The following is a 19579-nucleotide window of genomic DNA, read 5'->3' on the forward strand; positions in this document are numbered from 1 at the left end:
AGAGTGAAATTATGTTTTCCATACTCTTTATTTTAAAAAGGATGGGAAGGTTTTAGTATATTTTAGAAAGTTTTTTTCCTTTCTAAAATCATTACACAAAACAAAACAAAAAATACTGTTAAGTAAAACTGAGACATTTACGATGGAAGTTGTTTATTTCCTCATAATGAATAAATAGATACAATGTTAAGATAAAATGATCCCCTATTATATGTTAGTTTATTGGGAGTCTATTAGTTCTAAAAATAAAATACAGCTGATTTCTGTGTATTTAGACTTTATCTTTGGAGTTTGTATTATTTTGTGTTGTTGCATAATGAATTATTTAGTAATTAGTGACTTAGAATAAGAGACTTTATATCTCCCAATTTCTATTGGTCGTGAGTCCAGGCATAGCTAAGCTTTGTCCTTTTTTAAGGGTCTCTCCAGGCGTAAATCAAGGTGTAAGCTTGGACTGCAATCTTTTCTGAGCCTCTGAGTCCTTTTCCAAGCTCACTGGTTATTTCTAGAATTCACTTCCTCATGGCTGTGTAATGAGGCTCTCAGTTCCTAGGGCCTGCCCACCATTCCCTGGCATGTGGCCCTTTTCTACAACATAGTAGTTTGTGTCTTTAAGGTCAACAGGAGAACTGCTCTGCTGCTTTGATTATCTCTGACTTCTAGACTTGCTTTTTAAACATCTTACCTGATTAAGTCATGCCCAACAGAATAATCTCCCTTTTGATTAATTTAACCTCCACTAACAGGGATCTTAATTTTGTTACCTTTGCCATATAACATAATCTAATGACAAGAGTGAAATCTGGGAATCTTGTCCACACTTGGGGGGAAGGGATTATACGGGTTGTATACACCAGAGGATGGAAATCTTGAGGGTTGAACTTAACATTATGCCTACCACAGGGTTATGAAAGAGTGCAGTAACTCCTTTGTTCAGTAAAAATAAGATCTTTCCTATGTGCCAAGCATTTCTGTAGGCCATGGAAATACAAGGCTCAAGGGCGCAGTTCCTTTCTATTGTGAGGTTGGTGGAGACCAACAATGAAGCACTGTTTATAATGTAGTTCAGTAATGCAGGTTCAGTAGAAGAGTAACCAGGCTACTCTGTGAACATGAAGGAGAAGGTATACGGAGGGAGGAGGCTGGGTCAGGAGAAGTTTATTGTTTGTATGGAAAAAATAAAAATACTGCTGCAGTTCTTGAAGCTACAACATTATTAAAAAATTGTTGGGCTTCCCTGGTGGCGCAGCGGTTGGGAGTCCGCCTGCCGATGCAGGGGACGCGGGTTCGTGCCCCGGTCCGGGAGGATCCCACGTGCCGCGGAGCGGCTGGGCCCGTGGGCCGTGGCCGCTGCGCCTGCGCGTCCGGAGCCTGTGCTCCGCAACGGGGGAGGCCGCAGCAGCGAGAGGCCCGCGTGCCGCAAAAAGAAAAAAAAGCTAATCTTAAAAATTGTTTATTGTTATTCTTTTCCTCCAGATGGTATACCTCAAGTTTACTATTTTGGCCCTTGTGGGAAATACAACGCTATGGTGCTGGAACTTCTGGGACCTAGTTTGGAAGATTTGTTTGATTTGTGTGACAGAACATTTTCTCTTAAAACGGTTCTCATGATAGCTATCCAACTGGTAAGTAAAGCAGAATGTTTTGAAGCTGTTTGAACAATTGTGTGGTTCGTTTGGTCACTAATTTACACTGAAAGTTTAAGGTTTTGTGACATTATCTTCCACAGCATTTGACCTAATAAAAATATGTCTGCTTTTCATATCATTGTCCTTTTAGGATGACTGTAACTTAAAATAACTGAATCAGGTGTATTTTATTTGTATGAGAAAATTAATATCTTACTACTTTAAGGTCAGAATGCTCAGTTTGAGAATTCATTTGTTTCTAGCACTCTTTTCATGTCGAAAATGAATACTTAGAGAAGAGAACCCTCAGAAACATGGGTTTTTAATCTTGGTAATAAATTAAAATGGCCTAGAAAAAGAAGAAACAAACTAATGAGAAAGTCTTATAAATCATTTAAATTTCAGGGAGCCTATGGGGAAATAACTTAGAGGATAATTTTAAGGCAGTTTTGAAATAAATGCCAGTAATTGTATGCTGCAGAAGTCTTAAAATTGTTTTTATCTGTTGACTCATTACTTCTACAGATTTATCCAATGGAAGTATTCAGATGTACTTAAAGCTTTTTGTGCAAAGACGTCTATAATAAAGTGGGAAACAACCCGAATGCACAGAAATAACAGTGTTAGTTGGATAAATTATTAATAGCCATAAAATAATATGCAGCCACTAAAAAGTATACATTAAAAGAATGTTTCATGACCTGGAAAATGCTCATAATATATTGTTAATGAGAAGTATAGGTCATAGAATAGTATATGTTATATGATCCAAAATTTGTTAACAAACTAAAATGGCTTGAGTGACCGTGTTCACTTAACATTGTATTGTCAGCCATGAATATCATTAAATGAAGCACTTTTATTATTTGTAATCTATTTTCTGACAGTTTATACAATGAACATTATTTGAGAATGTGTAAAGCAATGAATAAAAATATATTATTATTAGAGTTGTATTCCAAAGTTTTGTAGTCTCAAGATCTTTTTAAATGTTTAATACCTAAGGAAAAAAGTAAACAAGTTATAAAAAAGATAACAAAGTGCTCTGTTAATTCTTTTTATTTAACAGTTTAGACTCTTTAAGTTTCTTTAGTGTAATTGTAAAACTTTCTCCATTGTTGAACAGATAAGGAAGAATAAATTGCAACTTGGTGAATATATCTGTTTATATTTTTGAGTTAAATATTTTGTATTAGTAAAGCTTTCTATAAGGTAGCATCATCTGAAAGTGTTGATTGAATCAGGCTTTCTGATAAGAAAGGAATTCATAAAATTCAAGAACTTTCCTTTATAAGTGACCAAAATAGTAAAAAGCAAAGATATTTAATCATAATTGGACATATATTTAAGAAACTATAGAGTGATATCATGTTTCTTTTAAAGGGTTGAAACAATTTCTGATTTTTTTCTTCTTAATGTTGTTTTCATTGTAAAAATTGTCTTGCTTTTATCACACTATTTTATGCTAGTCAAAGCCTAAAATAGAATTTTTTTTTTTTTTGAATCAAGATTTCTCGCATGGAGTATGTCCATTCAAAGAACTTGATATACAGAGATGTAAAGCCTGAGAACTTCTTAATAGGACGACCAGGAAACAAAACTCAGCAAGTTATTCATATTATAGATTTTGGTTTGGCAAAGGAATATATTGATCCAGAGACAAAGAAACACATACCATACAGAGAACATAAGAGCCTTACAGGAACAGCTAGATATATGAGCATAAACACACATTTAGGAAAAGGTATGTGTACCTTTTGTAAGTATGGAAGTTTGAACTCAGTACGCTAATAGTGTGGGTTTTTATTTGTTATTATGGTTCAGTTTTTGCAGGTTACAGTCGCTTCTATTTTAATTTTTATTTATCACATCTAACTAGAGTTTACTTTCATTTACATTTAATAAGTCTTTTAAAGTAAGTTGCTTTAAAATAAATGAATGACAGATATCCTTATATTCACTATATCTTTTTTATTTTACTTGAAATGATCAACTTTGATACACTTAGGGTGATCCATTTGATTATTTCTATTAAAGTATGTGAGAGAATACTTAATTTTAACTGAATTTAATGTTTGTAAAGGTTTTTGATTGAGACTATAACTCTTTGATACAGCTGTCCAGGGAGGTAGCCACCTGCCTAATACATTGAATACTGAGAATACATATCTTACAGGTACTGTTTACTTTGTACTAGTTTTATTTAACCTTTTTAAGAGGGTTCCTTATTTGTAATAAGGGTAAAATATCAACTTCACAGGGTTTCTTATAGCTTTTTTTTTTCCTGGTCCAGGATCCAATCCAGGATCACATATTTCACCTAATCGTCCTATCTCTTTAGTTTCCTTTCATCTGGGACAGTTCCTTGCCTTTCTTTATGGTTCATGAACTTAATATTTTTGTAGAGTATGGGTTGTTTTGTAGCATGTCCTGTGTTTTAAGCTGTCTGATATTTCTTCATGATTATATTTGGGTATCCAGTTTTAGCACAAGTATCATAGAAGTGATGTGTTCTCAGTGCATCATGTCAGAAGGCACATGTCACTTTGTTCCAAGTAGCTTTGATCACTTGCTTAGGGTAGTGACTGCTAAGTTTCTCCACTTAAAAGTTTCTTATTTTCCCTTTGTAGTTAGAAAATATTTTCTAAGTCAGTTTTTGAGATTATGTAAATATGTTGTTTCTCATCAAATTTTTACCCACTAGATTTAATATCAATTGATGATTTTCTAACTCCATCGTTCCTTATGAATTTACTAGTTTCATTCTAATGTAGGCAAAAGCTTTCCCTTCTTCCCTTATTTATTGACTTACATCAGTATGGACTCATGGACTCATGGATTCTTAATTGGATGTATTATAGTCCATTACTATTATTGTTTATATCATTATTTATTTTGATGCTGAGATTGTCCCGTATTTGGCTACTGGTTGCTCCGTCAAGCTGGTTCGGGTGTTCCTTTGGCATGTTCTCATGATTCTTTGAAAACTTCTTTCTTGTCTTGTGCAACTAGTTGTTCCAGGCTCATCTTATAGTTTCTTGGTTCTAGCCCAGATACAACATTTTTCTAAGAAGCCCTGGTTCCTTTTATTGGATAATGGTATGTAGAAACCAAGATCTTGGAACACTAGATGTATTTATTGCTCCTAGTATATTATTGTTTCTAAGGCCTTTCTGTAGCAGAACTAGGAAATGTGTATATGTCTGTGTGTGTGAATATACACATATATACTCATATGTGTGTATATACAACACACATTTATGTACACGTACAAATATGCCTACACATGTGTATGCACTTATACACATTTGTTAATATCTATCTATTAAAAACTATGAGTTTTTACTGATACTTCTAATTTCAGTCTAACAGCACAAAGTAGGATCCCCTCCTTTTCATATTTGTAATTCCCTTCCCTTTTCTATATTTATATCTTCCTTTGCCAACATTGAGAAATCTGGCTACCACTACTCTAGTATATTTACTCATTTTTAGAAGCCTAGGATACTCAGAATGTAGTTTCGGAATTGGTAACTGATAACACTGTGTTAATGCAAGCTTACTAGAATTGCGATATTTGTAATCCTTATTTTATTGAAGAGTCCCTTTTAAAATTGACTTAAGTAGGCCTTCCCTGGTGATGCAGTGGTTAGGAATCCACCTGCCAATGCAGGAGACACAGGTTCGATCCCTGGTCTGGGAAGATCCCACATGCCGCGGAGCAACTAAGCCCGTGTGCCACAGCTACTGAGCCTGCGCTCTAGAGCCCGCAAGCCACAGCTACTGAGCCTGCGTACCACAACTACTGAAGCCCATGCACCCAGAGCCCATGCTCCGCAACAAGAGAAGTTACTGCAATGAGAAGCCCGTGCACCGCAATGAAGAGTAGCCCTTGCTTGCCACAACTAGAGAAAGCCTGCGTACAGCAATGAAGACCCGACATAGCCAAATAAATAAATAAATAAATAAAATTGACTCAAGTAAAATATACATTGAGTAAAGTACACAACGTTTGAGTATATAACTTATGAGTATTAATAAATATATACAGCTGTATAACTGACATGTCTACCAAGATTTAGAACACTATTCACTCCTTAGACTTCCCTCTTGCTGTTCCTCAGTCAGTCTACAAAAGCAACTGTTGATCTGATTTCTATCACCATAGGTTAGTTTTGCTGACTCTAATTCTTATAAGTGAAATCATATGACTTCTTTTGTTCAGTCTAATATGTATGAGATTCATCTAAGTTGATTAGGGTTTGTTCCTGTGCAATGGAGTAGTATTCCATTGCATAAATATGAATATACCACATATTGTTTATCCATCCTAACGTTGATGAGCATTTTGATTATTAACAGTATTTTGCTATTATGAATAAAACTGCTATGGCATCCTTGCAAATCTTCCAGCACACATATGTTTTCAGTACTTTTGGGCAAATACCTAAGATTGGAATTGTTGGGTCATATTGTAAATACTAACTTTATAGGAACCTGTCAATCAGTTCCCCAAAACATTCATACCATTTTCTGTTTCTACCAACGTTCTGTTTGTTTCGCATTCTTGACAACATTTGGTGTTGTCAGTCTTTTTCATTCTAGTCATTCTGGTGAATTTGTGTAGTGGTATTGTATTTTACTGTGACTAATGATTGTGAGCGCTTTTCATGTGCTTATTGACCACTTGTATGTCTTCTTTTGTGTTGTGCACATCGTTTTATTGTTGATTTGTAGGAATTCTTTATATATTCTGGATATAAGTCCTTTGGCAAATACATGCTCTGTGGACATTGTCTTCTAGTCTGTGGCTTGTCTAGTCATTTTCCTAGTGTTGACAGTTGGTGAGCAAAAGTTGTAAATATTTTTGAAGTCTAATTTATCAAATTTTTCTTTTATGATTACTACTTTTTAAATCCTAAGAAATCTTTACCCCTTGTAATGAGAACATTTTGTGTTTTTTTCTGTCATCTAGAATTCATTTTTTTGTATGGTGTGAGATAGGGATTGAGATATTCTTTTTATGATATCATATTCTTTCCCATCAAATTACTTTTGTTTTTTCCTAAAAAAAATCAGTTCTAGGTTGTGTTTACGATAGGTTATTCCTAAATCTTAACCCGTGGTTGGTTTTTATATCACAGGAAGTCTAATAACTTAATTTTCTGCTTTTAGATTCTATATCTAACATTTCACTTACAAGGGAGAATAGACAGGAATGTAAACTGATCAGTACTTATCCACTGTCACTGCTCAGATGTACCTTACAATACAATCACAATTTGTCCAGAACCTTAGAAGTCATCTAATCCAACCCCTAACTCCTAGTCTTAGCTTCTTCTCTAACCATTCTCCCCAGACCTGTCTGCTGCCCACTATGTTTCCCTGCTTCTGCGTCTCAATCAGAACTAAATAGCATTTGGCATCTTCCCCTGACAGCTTACCTGATATTAGGCTCACGATATTTTTTCAGGTGTTTGAAATACCTGAAAATGTAGGTTTGCCTTTCTTTAAGAAAAATCAGTAGTATTTACATTTCAGGTGGCATTTGGGCAAGTGCATTTCAATAGCAAACTTTCCTGATAGATTTAAAATATGATTGGGTAGACATACAACTTTCAGGATTGTCTCTTCTGTTAAAACCAGGCACATCTGTGTTTATATGAACAGTGTCTATGAGAAATTTTCATTTCATGGTAGTTGTTAAGACTGTTTTATAACAACTAACAAAGGTTCACCAACATTTTATTGTGAGCCATGAAGTCACGACTTCCTTCTGGCCTGGTGTTCTTTATCTGAACAATGGTAAATGTAACAGCATTCTATTTGTAGAAAGGGCAAAATAAGTCTGATATGTTTGTCCTTGTTAGGAAAAGCCTTCAGAACTTGGGAAATGGCATTTAACTATTGTAATAATCTGTTTTTACTCTTCTTTCAGGAAGAAAACAAAAAATTATTTCTTTGGCAAGTACTGCAAAGAACAAAAGCTTTAATCCTTACTTTCTCTCATTTGTAAAAGCCCTACTTCTCAATTTTGATGTAGAACTTGGGAGTAGATGGGTAAAAATAGAAAATTTATTTGATAGAATACATGATTTCCTTTTTTAAAAAATTAAGAGTAAACTAATGTAGAGTGAGTTTGAGTGCTAAAGAGTTAAAGTATTCTGTAAGTTTGAGATGGCTGTGAACATGGAATATTTAGTGGTGTTTTGAGTTTAGAGCACTTGGCTTTGTGAGGAATCAGGAAGAGATTAAGAAAAAAGAACAGTGAAAACGTGACCTTTTAGTGCTGATTTTAATTTGTGTATATATAATTTTTTCCTTTCCTGCTTCACCTGAACTTTGGTTGTTACTTTTAAAGCCTTATTCATTCATTCACTCTTGTGCCTTCAAGGACTTCCTACTCACATGAACTTTTCAAAATAGAGAATTTGGTCAGAGGAACATTTGTGCAGGTTTATATGTATTTTTCCTTTGTGGAGATGGACACTGTATCAGATTCAAAAAGGAAAGAGTTGTCCCTTAACATAATAATATGGAGGAATGGTGTAAAATCACATTGTAGAATTTAGCATCTTTATTCCTGTGGTGTGTGTCTATTGATCTTAATTAGGTGATTTCTGTTCAGAAAGCAGATGTAGTGATTCATTTGTACACCTTTCATATACCTCCTGAAGTCACTGATCAAGATGAAATCTCAATAAAGCTGCATGTGACAGATGTGGATTTCCTTGGTCTGCTTTAATGGAAGCTTTCTTTAGTACTGTCAGGTTGAATTGTTATTTTTAATTGTGTCTCATCGAGTATCTTCTTTTTAATATCTTTTTAAAGGCTTTTTTTTTTGTCAAGTGCTTTGAACCTCATAATGTTCCTTTGGATTACTTTTTTTTCTTTTATGTCTTAATTGAAGTGATTTGAAATTAAGTAAATAAGAGAAATGTATTTCTCTTTAGTGTCTTGAAATAAAATGGTCTTTTATTTTTAAATATTATTGAGTGTTCATGAATAAAAAGACTAAGATTTGAGGAATAAGTTGCCGTTTGCTTTGTAAGTGTTAAGAAAAATCTGTGTTCCATAGAAGAATGATATTTCAAGCCCCTAAGTGGTAAGCTTTCAGTGTGGGAGAGAAGTAATCACAGAATTATGGTGTTACAAAAATGCCTTCTTTCTGTGCTATCATTCTGTGATGTGTTTCATATAATTTCCAGCTAATTGCTCCAATCCTGAAGCCTACTCTTTAAGCCTCCCAAACAGCAGTTTAAAAACATGTATTTACATTTTATGATTACATTTTAACAGTTTAAAAATGTATTACACAATTCCTTGCTTTTTGAAACAAAGTATGATAAACCTAATTGATGTGTTCTTGATATTTCAGTGTCATAATTTTTGTACGATTACTATTACATAGTGATACCTTCAAGGTCATTTGGAGAATGTTAGTATGTATATTTTTAAAAGTTTAGAGAAAATGCATTTGAATAGTAGTGTATTTTTAAAAATAACATTATTTTTAGAGCTGTTTTAAATTCACAGCAAAATTAGGCAGAAGGTACAGAGGTTTCCTGTCCCCACACGTGCTCACTATCATACTATCACGCCAGAGTGGTACATTTGTTATAATTGATGAACCTACACTGACACATCATTATTGCCTAGAGTCCGTAGTTTACTTTAAGGTTCACTCTTAGCGTTGTATATTATCTGGGTTTGGACAAATTTATAATGACATGTATTTACCATTATAGTGTCCTACAGAGTAGTTTCACTTTCTAAGCGTCCTCTATGCTTCACCTAATCCCTCCCTCTCCTCTCTTCAGTCCCTGACAACCACTGGTCTTTTTCCTGTCTCCATAGTTCTGCCTTTTCCAGATGCCATATAGTTGGAATCATACAGTATGTAGCCTTTTCAGATTGGCTTCTTTCATTTAGTAATAGGCAGTTAAGTTTCCTCCATGTTTTTTAATTGCTTGATAGCTCATTTCTTTTAGTGCTGAGTAATATTCCGTTGTCTGGAGATAACACAGATTATTTATCCATTCACCTACTGAAGGACCTCTTCATTGCTTCCAAGTTTTGACAATTATGACTAAAGCTACTATAAAGAACCTTGTGTAGTTTTTGTATAAACATAAGTTTTCAACTCCTTTGTGTAAATACCAAGGAGCTCTGTTGCTGGATCATGTGGTATGAGTGTGTTTAGTTTTGTAAGAAGCCCCCAAATTGTCTTCCAAAATGCTATACCATTTTGCATTCCCACTACCAATGAATGAGGATTCTTGTTGCTCAACATTCTCACCAACATTTGGTATTGTTAGTGTTCTGGATTTATACCATTCTAATAGGTGTGTAGTGTTACCTCGTTTTAATTTGAATTTACTGGTGACGTATGATATGGAGCATCTTTTCATATGCTTATTTGTCATCTGCATATCTTCTTTGGTGAGGTGTCTATTAAGGTCTTTGGCCCATTTTAATCAATTTGTTTGTTTTCTTATTGTTGAATTTTAAGAGTTCTTTGTCTATTTTGGATAACAGTTTTTTATGAGATATGTCTTTTGCAAATATATTCTCCCAGCCTGTGGCTTATCTTTTTATTCTCTCGATGGTATCTTTTGCAGAGTAGAAGTTTTAATGAAGTCCAACTCATCAATTATTTCTTTCATGTATTGTACATATGGTATTATATCTAAAAAGTCATTGCCAAACCCAGGGTCATCTAGATTTTCTCCTATGTTATCTTCTAGGAACTTCGTAATTTTGTGTTTTATGTTCAGGTGTCTTATCCATTTTGGTTAAGTTTTGAATGGTGAATGGTGTAAGTTCTGTGTCTAGATTCATTTTTTTACATATGGATATTCAGTTGTTTTAGCACCATTTGTTAAAAAGACTTACCTTTGCTCCCTTGTATTGTCTTTGCTTGTTTGTCAGAGATCAGCTGACTGTATTTATATGGGTCTATTTCTGGGCTCTCTATTCTGTTCATTGATCTATTTGTCTGTTCAGCCAATGCCGCACTATCTTGAGTGCTGTAGCTTTACAGTAAGTCTTGAAGTAGTGTATTTTTTAACAGATTTTTCTCCATTCAACTGTGTTTTTGCTTACTTTTTGTTATTACTGCTGGCAGCACTTTCTCATCTTTTGATTTGCTTCTTCTGACCTGATAGCCAAACTTACCAGAATTATATCTAAATTAAGAGAACTAGATTTCAAGAGGACTTCTTGAGGAATCAGATGAATGCATGTTTTGAGTTCCATTGCTCAGAAATGTATATTTTCTTTCTGAGTTCTTGATATTGCTAGATTAGGTATCTGGATTATTGGGTTATTGCTGCAAATTTCTTGCATGATAGTGCTTTTTTCTTTGGGGTTTGTGTTCTCACTTCTAAAAAACTCAAATTATGTCATTTTAAAAAATGTAAATGAACTCAGTGGATCTTTTTTTTTTTTTTTTTTTTTTTTTTGCGGTACGCGGGCCTCTCACTATTGTGGCCTCTCCCGTTGTGGAGCACAGGCTCAGCGGCCATGACTCATGGGCCCAGCTGCTCTGCGGCATGTGGGATCTTCCCGGACCAGGGCACGAACCTATGTCCCCTGCATCGGCAGGCGGACGCTCAACCACTGCGCCACCAGGGAAGCCCAAGCTCAGTGAATCTTGTGGAAAAGTTTTTTTTCTCCTTTTGTGAGTTGCCAAGGAAATGTATCTTTTAACATTTTAGAACGAAATATAAAGTGAAACTTCTATTTGCTTATAGTAATTTTTGTTTTTATTGTTTTGGTTACATATAAATAATGATTTAAAGCTTCTTCAGTGAGAATTTTTATTGTTCAACTCTCTTGTCATGCCTGTTTTTTTTAGTTAACTAACATGTCTTTTGGCCTCATTTTTTATTTTTGCAGGGAAACGCAGTAGTAAATTTATTTTTGCTAGTATACACATGTATATTAGAAAGTTTCCTACTTTTAAGTGAGGCGTTTGATTTTTTGGGGGGGCGGAGAGGTAAATTTCAGCTCATTTAAAACAGAATATTTTTCTGTTGTTGAAAATTGATTATAAATTCAGTTGAAATGGAAACAGTGCTAGGTAAATGAGGAATAAAATCAGTTTTAAAAAGAGAAAAATAGGGCTTCCCTGGTGGCGCAGTGGTTGAGAATCCGCCTGCCGATGCAGGGGACACAGGTTCGTGCCCCGGTCCGGGAAGATCCCACATGCCGCGGAGCGGCTGGGCCCGTGAGCCATGGCTGCTGAGCCTGCGCGTCCGGAGCCTGTGCTCCGCAATGGGAGAGGCCACAACAGTGAGAGGCCCGCCTACCACAAAAAAAAAAAAAAAAAAAAAGAGAAAAATAATGTTGAGATGCAAGAGTAGAATTTTTAAATAGAAAAGGATTGCAGAGGTTTGTAATAAAGATTTGATTAATTGATTGGTTCTACCTTGTTTTCTGAAATGAAAAAAAAGTCCAGATATGTGGTCTGAAATCCTGCATAGTTTTGAGCTAGTCACAACCATTCTGAGCCTTAGTTTCTTTATTGGGTTATTACGGACACTTTGAGTATAGCTACAGTGGGTTTTTTTGATCCTCAGCCCCAGTCAAGCCTTCAGATGACTAGAGCTCCATCTTTAAAAAAAAAATTTTTATTATTATTATTCTTACAATGGTGTGTTAGTTTCTACTTTATAACAAATGAATCAGCTATACATATACATACATCCTCATATGCCCTCCCTCTTGCATCTCACTCCCACCGTCGCTGTCCCACCCCTCTAGCTGGTCACAAAGCACCGACCTGATCTCCCTGTGCTATGCAGCTGCTCCCCACTAGCTATCAGTTTTACATTTGGTAGTGTACACATGTCCATGCCACACTCTCACTTCGTCCCAGCTTGTCCTTCCCCCTCCCTGTGTCCTCAAGTCCGTTCTCTAGTAGGTCTGCATCTGTATTCCCGTCCTTCCCCTAGGTTCTTCATGACTAATTTCTTTTCTTTTTTTTTTTTTTTTTTTTAGATTCCGTATATATGTGTTAGCATATGGAATTTGTTTTTCTCTTTTGACTTACTTTACTCTGTATGACAGAGTCTAGGTCAATCCACCTCACTACAAATAACTCAATTTCGTTTCTTTTTATGGCTGAGTAATATTCAATTGTATATATGTGCCACATCTTCTTTATCCATTCTTCTGTCCATGGACACTTAGATTGCTTCCATGTCCTGGCTATTGTAAATAGAGCTGCAGTGAACATTGTGGTACATGACTCTTTTGGAATTATGGTTTTCTCAGCGTATATGTCCAGTAGTGGGATTGCTGGGTCATATGGTAGTTCTATTTTTAGTTTTTTAAGGAACCTCCATACTGTTCTCTGTAGTGGCTGTCTCAATTTACATTCCCACCAACAGTGCAAGAGGGTCCCCTTTTCTCCACACCCTCTCCAGCATTTATTGTTTGTAGATTTTTTGATGATGGCCATTCTGACTGGTGTGAGGTGATACCTCATTTTAGTCTTGATTTGCATTTCTCTAATGATTAATGATGTTGAGCATTCTTTCATGTGTTTGTTGGCAACTGGCATATCTTCTTTGGAGAAATGTCTGTTTAGATCTTCTGCCCATTTTTGGATTGGGTGTTTGTTTTTTCGATATTGAGCTGCATGAGCTGCTTGTAAATTTTGGAGATTAATCCTTTGTCAGTTGCTTCATTTGCAAATATTTTCTCCCATTCTGAGGGTTGTCTTTTGGTCTTGTTTATGGTATCCTTTGCTGTGCAAAAGCTTTTAAGTTTCATTAGGTCCCATTTGTTTATTTTTGTTTTTATTTCCGTTTCTCTAGGAGGTGGGTCAAAAAGGATCTTGCTGTGATGTATGTCATAGAGTGTTCTCCCTATATTTTCCTCTATGAGTTTTATAGTGTCTGGCCTTACATTTAGGTCTTTAATCCATTTTGAGTTTATTTTTGTGTATGGTGTTAGGGAGTGTTCTAATTTCATTCTTTTACATGTAGCTGTCCAGTTTTCCCAGTACCACTTATTGAAGAGGCTGTCCTTTCTCCACTATAGATTCCTGCCTCCTTTATCAAAGATAAGGTGACCATAGGTGCGTGGGTTTATCTCTGGGCTTTCTGTCCTGTTCCATTGATATATATATATTTCTGTTTTTGTGCCAGTACCATACTGTCTTGATTACTGTAGCTTTGTAGTATTGTGTGAAGTCAGGGAATAGCTACAGTTTTAAAAGATCATCTGTATGAAGCACTGACACATAGTAGGCTATTAATATGTGTATATTTTATGTGATACATAAATTCCTGAGGAGCAAAATTTTAATTGACTCTTTACATAACTTTAAAATTTATTGGAGAACCTATTTAAAATAATCTTTAATGGTACCTGTTGTAAAGAAAATTGTCACTTTTTAATGTTTTAGTTGCTTATAGCAAAGGTTCCTCTAAGGATTTTTGCCTTTGAGAAAAACATCCATTTTCAAACAGGCCTTTGTAGTTAAGTGCTTTCAATATGTGAACAGGGTTTAGAAAGGGCCATATTACCTTTGGGAGAATGTTTTTCATCTAACACAACTGTTAAAAACCAGAAGGATGTGTTCTTTAGTTACTGTGTTTCAAAGAGAAAGCCTTCCTCATGACTTCTATTTCTTGCAACATTTACTTCCAAATTTGTCAATTGATGATAGAACACAAAGAAAGGAATTATGAGGGTAAGGAGCATTAGCTGGCTGAGTTTCAGTAGTTTATTTATTTTACTAGTTCATAGTTGTGGCTTGAATTTTTACATACTGTGTAGGTTATGAGACTAATACTGTTCTCTGAGACAAGCATGTAGGCAAGATCACCTTATGATCATGGCTTATTGTCACTGTGGTAACTAAAGCCTCCCCCCCGCCTTGGATTGAATTCAAAGAATTGCCTTTATGGTGAATTCTTTTCCTTAATAAAGAATCCTACTGTAGGGCTCAGTACACTTGTCCCTTGGTATCCATGAATTGGTTCCAGGACCCCCTGAGGATACCAAAATCCAGGGGTGCTCGAGCCCTTAATATAAAATCGCATGGCATTTGCATATAACCTACACACATTCTCCTATATACTTTAAATCACCTCTCGATTATTTATAATAACTAATACAATGTAAATGCTTTGTAAATAGCTGCCAGCCCATGGCACGTTCAAGTTTTGCTTTTTGGAACTGTCTGGAATCATTTTTTTGTGGATATTTTCATTCTGTGGTTGGTGAATCCACAGATGCAGAACCCATAGATATGGTGGGCTCACTATATTTATATATCACTTAGCATTTAGCTTTAAAACCATATGCTATAATATACAGGTCTTGCTTGTGTATTGATTAATCTGTCCCCACATGTTTCATGTTTTTTGATGCTGTTGTAAATTTAATTGCTGTTCAAATTCATTTTCCAATTGCTCATTGCTAGTATAGAAATAGTTAATTTTTATATGTTGATCTTGTATCCGATATCCTTGCTAAAACTCATTTACTAGTTCTAATAGATTTTTTTTTTAGGATTTTTTTACATAAAAAATCATGTTGTCTACAAAGAAGGATAGGTTCATTTCTTCATTTACAATCTGAGTATCTTTTAATTTTTTTTATTGCTTTTTTTGTACTGACAAGAACTTCCAGTACAACATTGAATAGAAAATGTGAGAGTGAACACCCTTGCTTTGTTCCTGTTCTTAGGGGGTGCCTTTCCTCATGTAAGAACTATATCGGTTGGCCTTTGTCAGAATGAAGAAGTTTCCTTCTTTTCCTCGTTTGATGAGAGTTTTTATCATAAATGCATGTTAGATTTTCTCAAGTACTTTCTCTCTATTTTTTGAGGTGATCTTATGATTTATATCTTTTTTCTTTAATTATGGAGAATTACATCGATTGCTTTTTGAAAGTTAAACCAACCTTAAAGTCATAGGATGAACCCCACTTAGTCATGGTATACTATCTTTTTAAGGATTTTGCATCTGTGTTGATGAGAGATATTTCCTGTAGTTTTCTTTGCTTATAATGCCTTTGTCTGGCTTTGGTAACAGTGTAATGAATTAACTTGGGAAGGGTTTCCTTCTCTTCTCTTTCCTGAAAGAGTTTGTGTAGAAATAGTATTGTTCCTTAAATGTTTAATAGAATTCACCAGTGATGGCATCTAGGCTTAGGGTTGTATTTTGGGAAGATCAGAAATTAGAAATTAAATTTTGTTTAATTGGTATAGAGCTATTCACATTTTCTTCTTGAGGCAGTTTTGGTAATTTGTAGCTTTCAAGATACTTGTTCATTTCATCTAAGTTGTTGAATGTGTTGGCATAATGTTAGTTTGTAATATTCCTTTATCATCCTTTTAATGTCTTTAGGTTCTGTCCTGATGTCCCCTTGTTTCCCCTGATATTAGTAATGTGTGTGTTCTTTCCTGTATCCTAATGAGAGGATTAATTTTATTGAACTTTTCAAATAACCAGCATTTGATTTCAAAATTTTTTCTAGTGGTTGTCCATTTTCTCATTATTGGTTTTCTGATTTGTCATTATTTTCTCCTTCTACTTATTTTGGATGGTCTTAGCATCAACATAGATAAGTGAATCATAATACAGTCTTGAAATAGAACCATACATAGATGCTCAGTTGATTTTTGAGGATGGTGCAAAAGTTATTCAAGGGGAAAAGATAGCCTTGTCAAGAAACTGTGTGAGAAAACTAGGCATCAGTATGGAAAAAAAAGGAATCTAAACCCTTACCACACAACAAAAGCAAACAAAAAAAAATACTTCAAATGATTCATAGATTTAAATGTTAGAACCCAAACTATAGGATTTCTTGAAGGAAAAATAGGAGAAAATATTTGTGACCTTAGGGTAGTCAAAGATTTTCTAGTTAAGACATAAAAAAGCATAAACAATAAAACAACAACAGAAAAAACCAATAAATTGGGTTTCCATCTAAGTGTAAACTTCTGTTCTTTGAAAGATACTGTTAAGAAAATGAAAAAAGCAAGCTACAATGTGAGAGGAAGTATTTGCAAAACTTACATCTGAAAATGACTTATATCCAAAATATACAAACAGCTCTTACAGATTTATTATAAGACAAATAGTACAATTTTTTAAAAATGGGTAAAATGTTTGGAAATTTGACAAAAAGATATATGAATGACCGGTAACACACGTGAAACAATATTCAAAAAAGGTCACCAGTGAAATTCAAATTAAATGACAGTGAGCTAACACTTCATGGACATTAGCATGGCTAAATTTGAAAGAGTGACCATACTAAATGTTTGACAGGCTCTGAAGCAACTGGAAGTCTCATGTATTGCTGGTGGAAATATAAAATGGCACAACCCCTTTGGAAAACAGTATAGAAGTTTCTTTTCTTCCTTTTTAAAAAAAATAAATTTATTTATTTATTTTTGGCTGCATTGGATCTTTGTTGCTGTGCATGGGTTTTCTCTAGTTGTGGCAAGCAGGGGCCACTCTTCATTGTGGTGCACGGGCTTCTTATTGCTTGGCTTCTCTTGTCGCGGAGCACGGGCTCTAGGCACATGGGCTTCAGTGGTTGTGGCATGTGGGCTCAGTAGTTGTGGCTCGCGGGCTCTAGAGTGCAGACTCAGTAGTTGTGGTGCAGGGGCTTAGCTGCTGCTCCGCAGCATGTGGGATCTTCCCGGACCAGGGCTCGAACCTGTGTACCCTGCATTGGCAGGCAGATTCCTAACCACTGTGACACCAGGGACGTCCCTAGAAGTTTCTTATAAAGTTAAAGCTACACTTTCCATATGATGCAGTAATCCTACTCCTGGATATTTACCCAGAGAAATGAAAACATATGTCCACACAAAGAGTTGTACAAGAACGTTCCTAACAGTCTTATTCACATTAACTCAAAACTGGAAGTTACTCAAAGGTCCATCGATAAGCGAACGGATAAATAATTGTGGCAGTTAAAAGTAATGAGGTACCAATGCATACAACAACAGGAATGAAGCAAAAGAATCTGGACACTAGGGTCCATACTGTATGATCCTATTCATGTGAAACTGTAAAAAATCAAATATACTATAGAGTGACAGAAAACAGGTGAGTGGTTGAGACCAGGGGAGGGGGAGAATAACAGGCAAGGGGTAAAAGGGAATCTTTTGGAGTGTTTGGAAATAATTCTTGATTGTGGCAGTACTTAGTTCTGTGTATTGTCAAAATTTATCAAACTGTACCCTTTAATAAGTGTATTTTATTATATGTAAAATTATACTAAAGTAAAAGAAGTTTCTTGTTTAGTGATTATCAAATCTGGTTGTACTTCAGAATCATCTGCTAAGCCTTTTAAAGTGTACATTCTTCTACCCTATGTCATACCCAAAGAATCAATGTTCAGCATTAAGCCTGCTCATTTGAGGTTCTTAAGAGTTTCAGAGGTGATTCTGATTCTCAGTGGGACTTCAAAAATAATTTTTTTTCTTTCCATGACTTTCATTCTTAAGACTCCCTGGACCTAATAAAGTGAAATTTTAGTTATAAAAGGCATTACTGATTTTTTTCATGTATTCACGTCCTGTTTTCATTAATGGCTTTTAGAAGAACTTTATATTACTTATTTTGAAAGTTTTCTATTTTTAATAGCATATGCTTACATTGTTAAAATATGAAATATAAGAAAAATTCCCATTATATCACATTTTTGAGTATATGAAATGAGCTATTGAAATGTCTTGTCTAGTCTTCCAGTCTCATACCCCTAATTACTAATGATTTGATGCATATTTTTCTAGATATTTCCCTATGCTTATAGAAAAGAGATATATTCTAATCTAGTTTTATATGTTTTTAAATAGTCCTTTATATATTTAAGTAGTATGCGTTGATTGCCTTCTTTGTGGCAGCCAGTTACACTAGGCCCTGAGGCTATTGAACCAAAGAGATCTCCTGTGATGTTGTCAGATGGGAAGATAGATGTTGATTAAATAAAAACACAAACATATATATTAAAACTGTAGCAAGTGTTACAGAAATTATAGAATGTTGTAAGATTACATAGTGAAAATTAAAACCTTTTTTGACCCTTTTACCCTAGTTTGGTTCCATCTTTTGAAAAGTGTGCTTTTTATAAAGTATTTAGTACTGCTTGGGTAGTAAGAGTATTCATTTGGATGAAATAACTTGCACATGAACATCCCCATATTAAAGTATTATTTTCTCCTCTTATTGTTAGTCAGCATTTTTGTATTATTTTTAAATGCTAAGAAAACTTAAATATTTAACTTACGTGACAAAAAATTGAAAAAAGATTCACTCAGCAAATATTTATAAGTACCTCCCTGAGTCTTGCTCTGTGATTATCATTCAGTTATATGCTATACAACATTTTGTTACTAGAACAACAATAACAACTTGAAAATGGCAATTTGTTCTGGCAGCATATTTTTGGTGCTGTCAGAGGAGTTATTACTGTTGGAGTGTGTCAAACACAGTGCTTTTAAAAATATGTTACACAATATACTAATTGTATTTGATATTAGTAGAGACTATGTGGGATGGAATTTTTGTGCTCATACAAGTTTAGGAAATGGAGAGCTAAAGTTAAACATTTTTAGCTCTAGGTATTTTCAAAACTTTTAATATGTTACATTCTCAATCTTTTAAGATGGAGCTGTAGTACACAGTGACTCTCTTTTTGATCATGGAACCCTTTCCTCCTTGCCTTATAGTTCTATGAATAGATATTGAAGGAAAGAAATAAATCTCCAGTAGTATCTAAAAAAATCAGAGTGGCATGTTTTAAAGATGCATGATAATTTTAATGTAAAACATTATTGCTTAAACATGATTTTTCTCTCTCGTAAGCACCAGATCTGTATTTTATATTTATATGCTGAGCTTTGGGGAATTAATTTACATATAAGGAAAGAATCATTTCTCCATTCTTACATCCTAAACTGGGAAAGGAAA

The 19579-nt window shown here is 34.7% G+C and overlaps 1 protein-coding gene across 13 annotated transcripts in view; it reads left to right on the plus strand.

Annotated features, from left to right (window-relative positions):
- The window catches only part of CSNK1G3 (casein kinase 1 gamma 3), a 127395-nt gene that overhangs the window by 75462 nt on the left and 32354 nt on the right, over positions 1 to 19579 (plus strand). For all 13 annotated transcript variants that reach the window (XM_059063503.2, XM_059063504.2, XM_059063508.2 and 10 more), the window contains 2 exons: positions 1477 to 1625; positions 3138 to 3372. In XM_059063503.2, coding sequence (XP_058919486.1) covers positions 1477 to 1625; positions 3138 to 3372 — 384 coding nt within the window. The remainder of the gene's footprint in view (positions 1 to 1476; positions 1626 to 3137; positions 3373 to 19579) is intronic.

This window comes from Kogia breviceps, chromosome 4 (genome assembly GCF_026419965.1).
Source record: "Kogia breviceps isolate mKogBre1 chromosome 4, mKogBre1 haplotype 1, whole genome shotgun sequence".
Lineage (NCBI taxonomy): Eukaryota > Metazoa > Chordata > Mammalia > Artiodactyla > Physeteridae > Kogia > Kogia breviceps.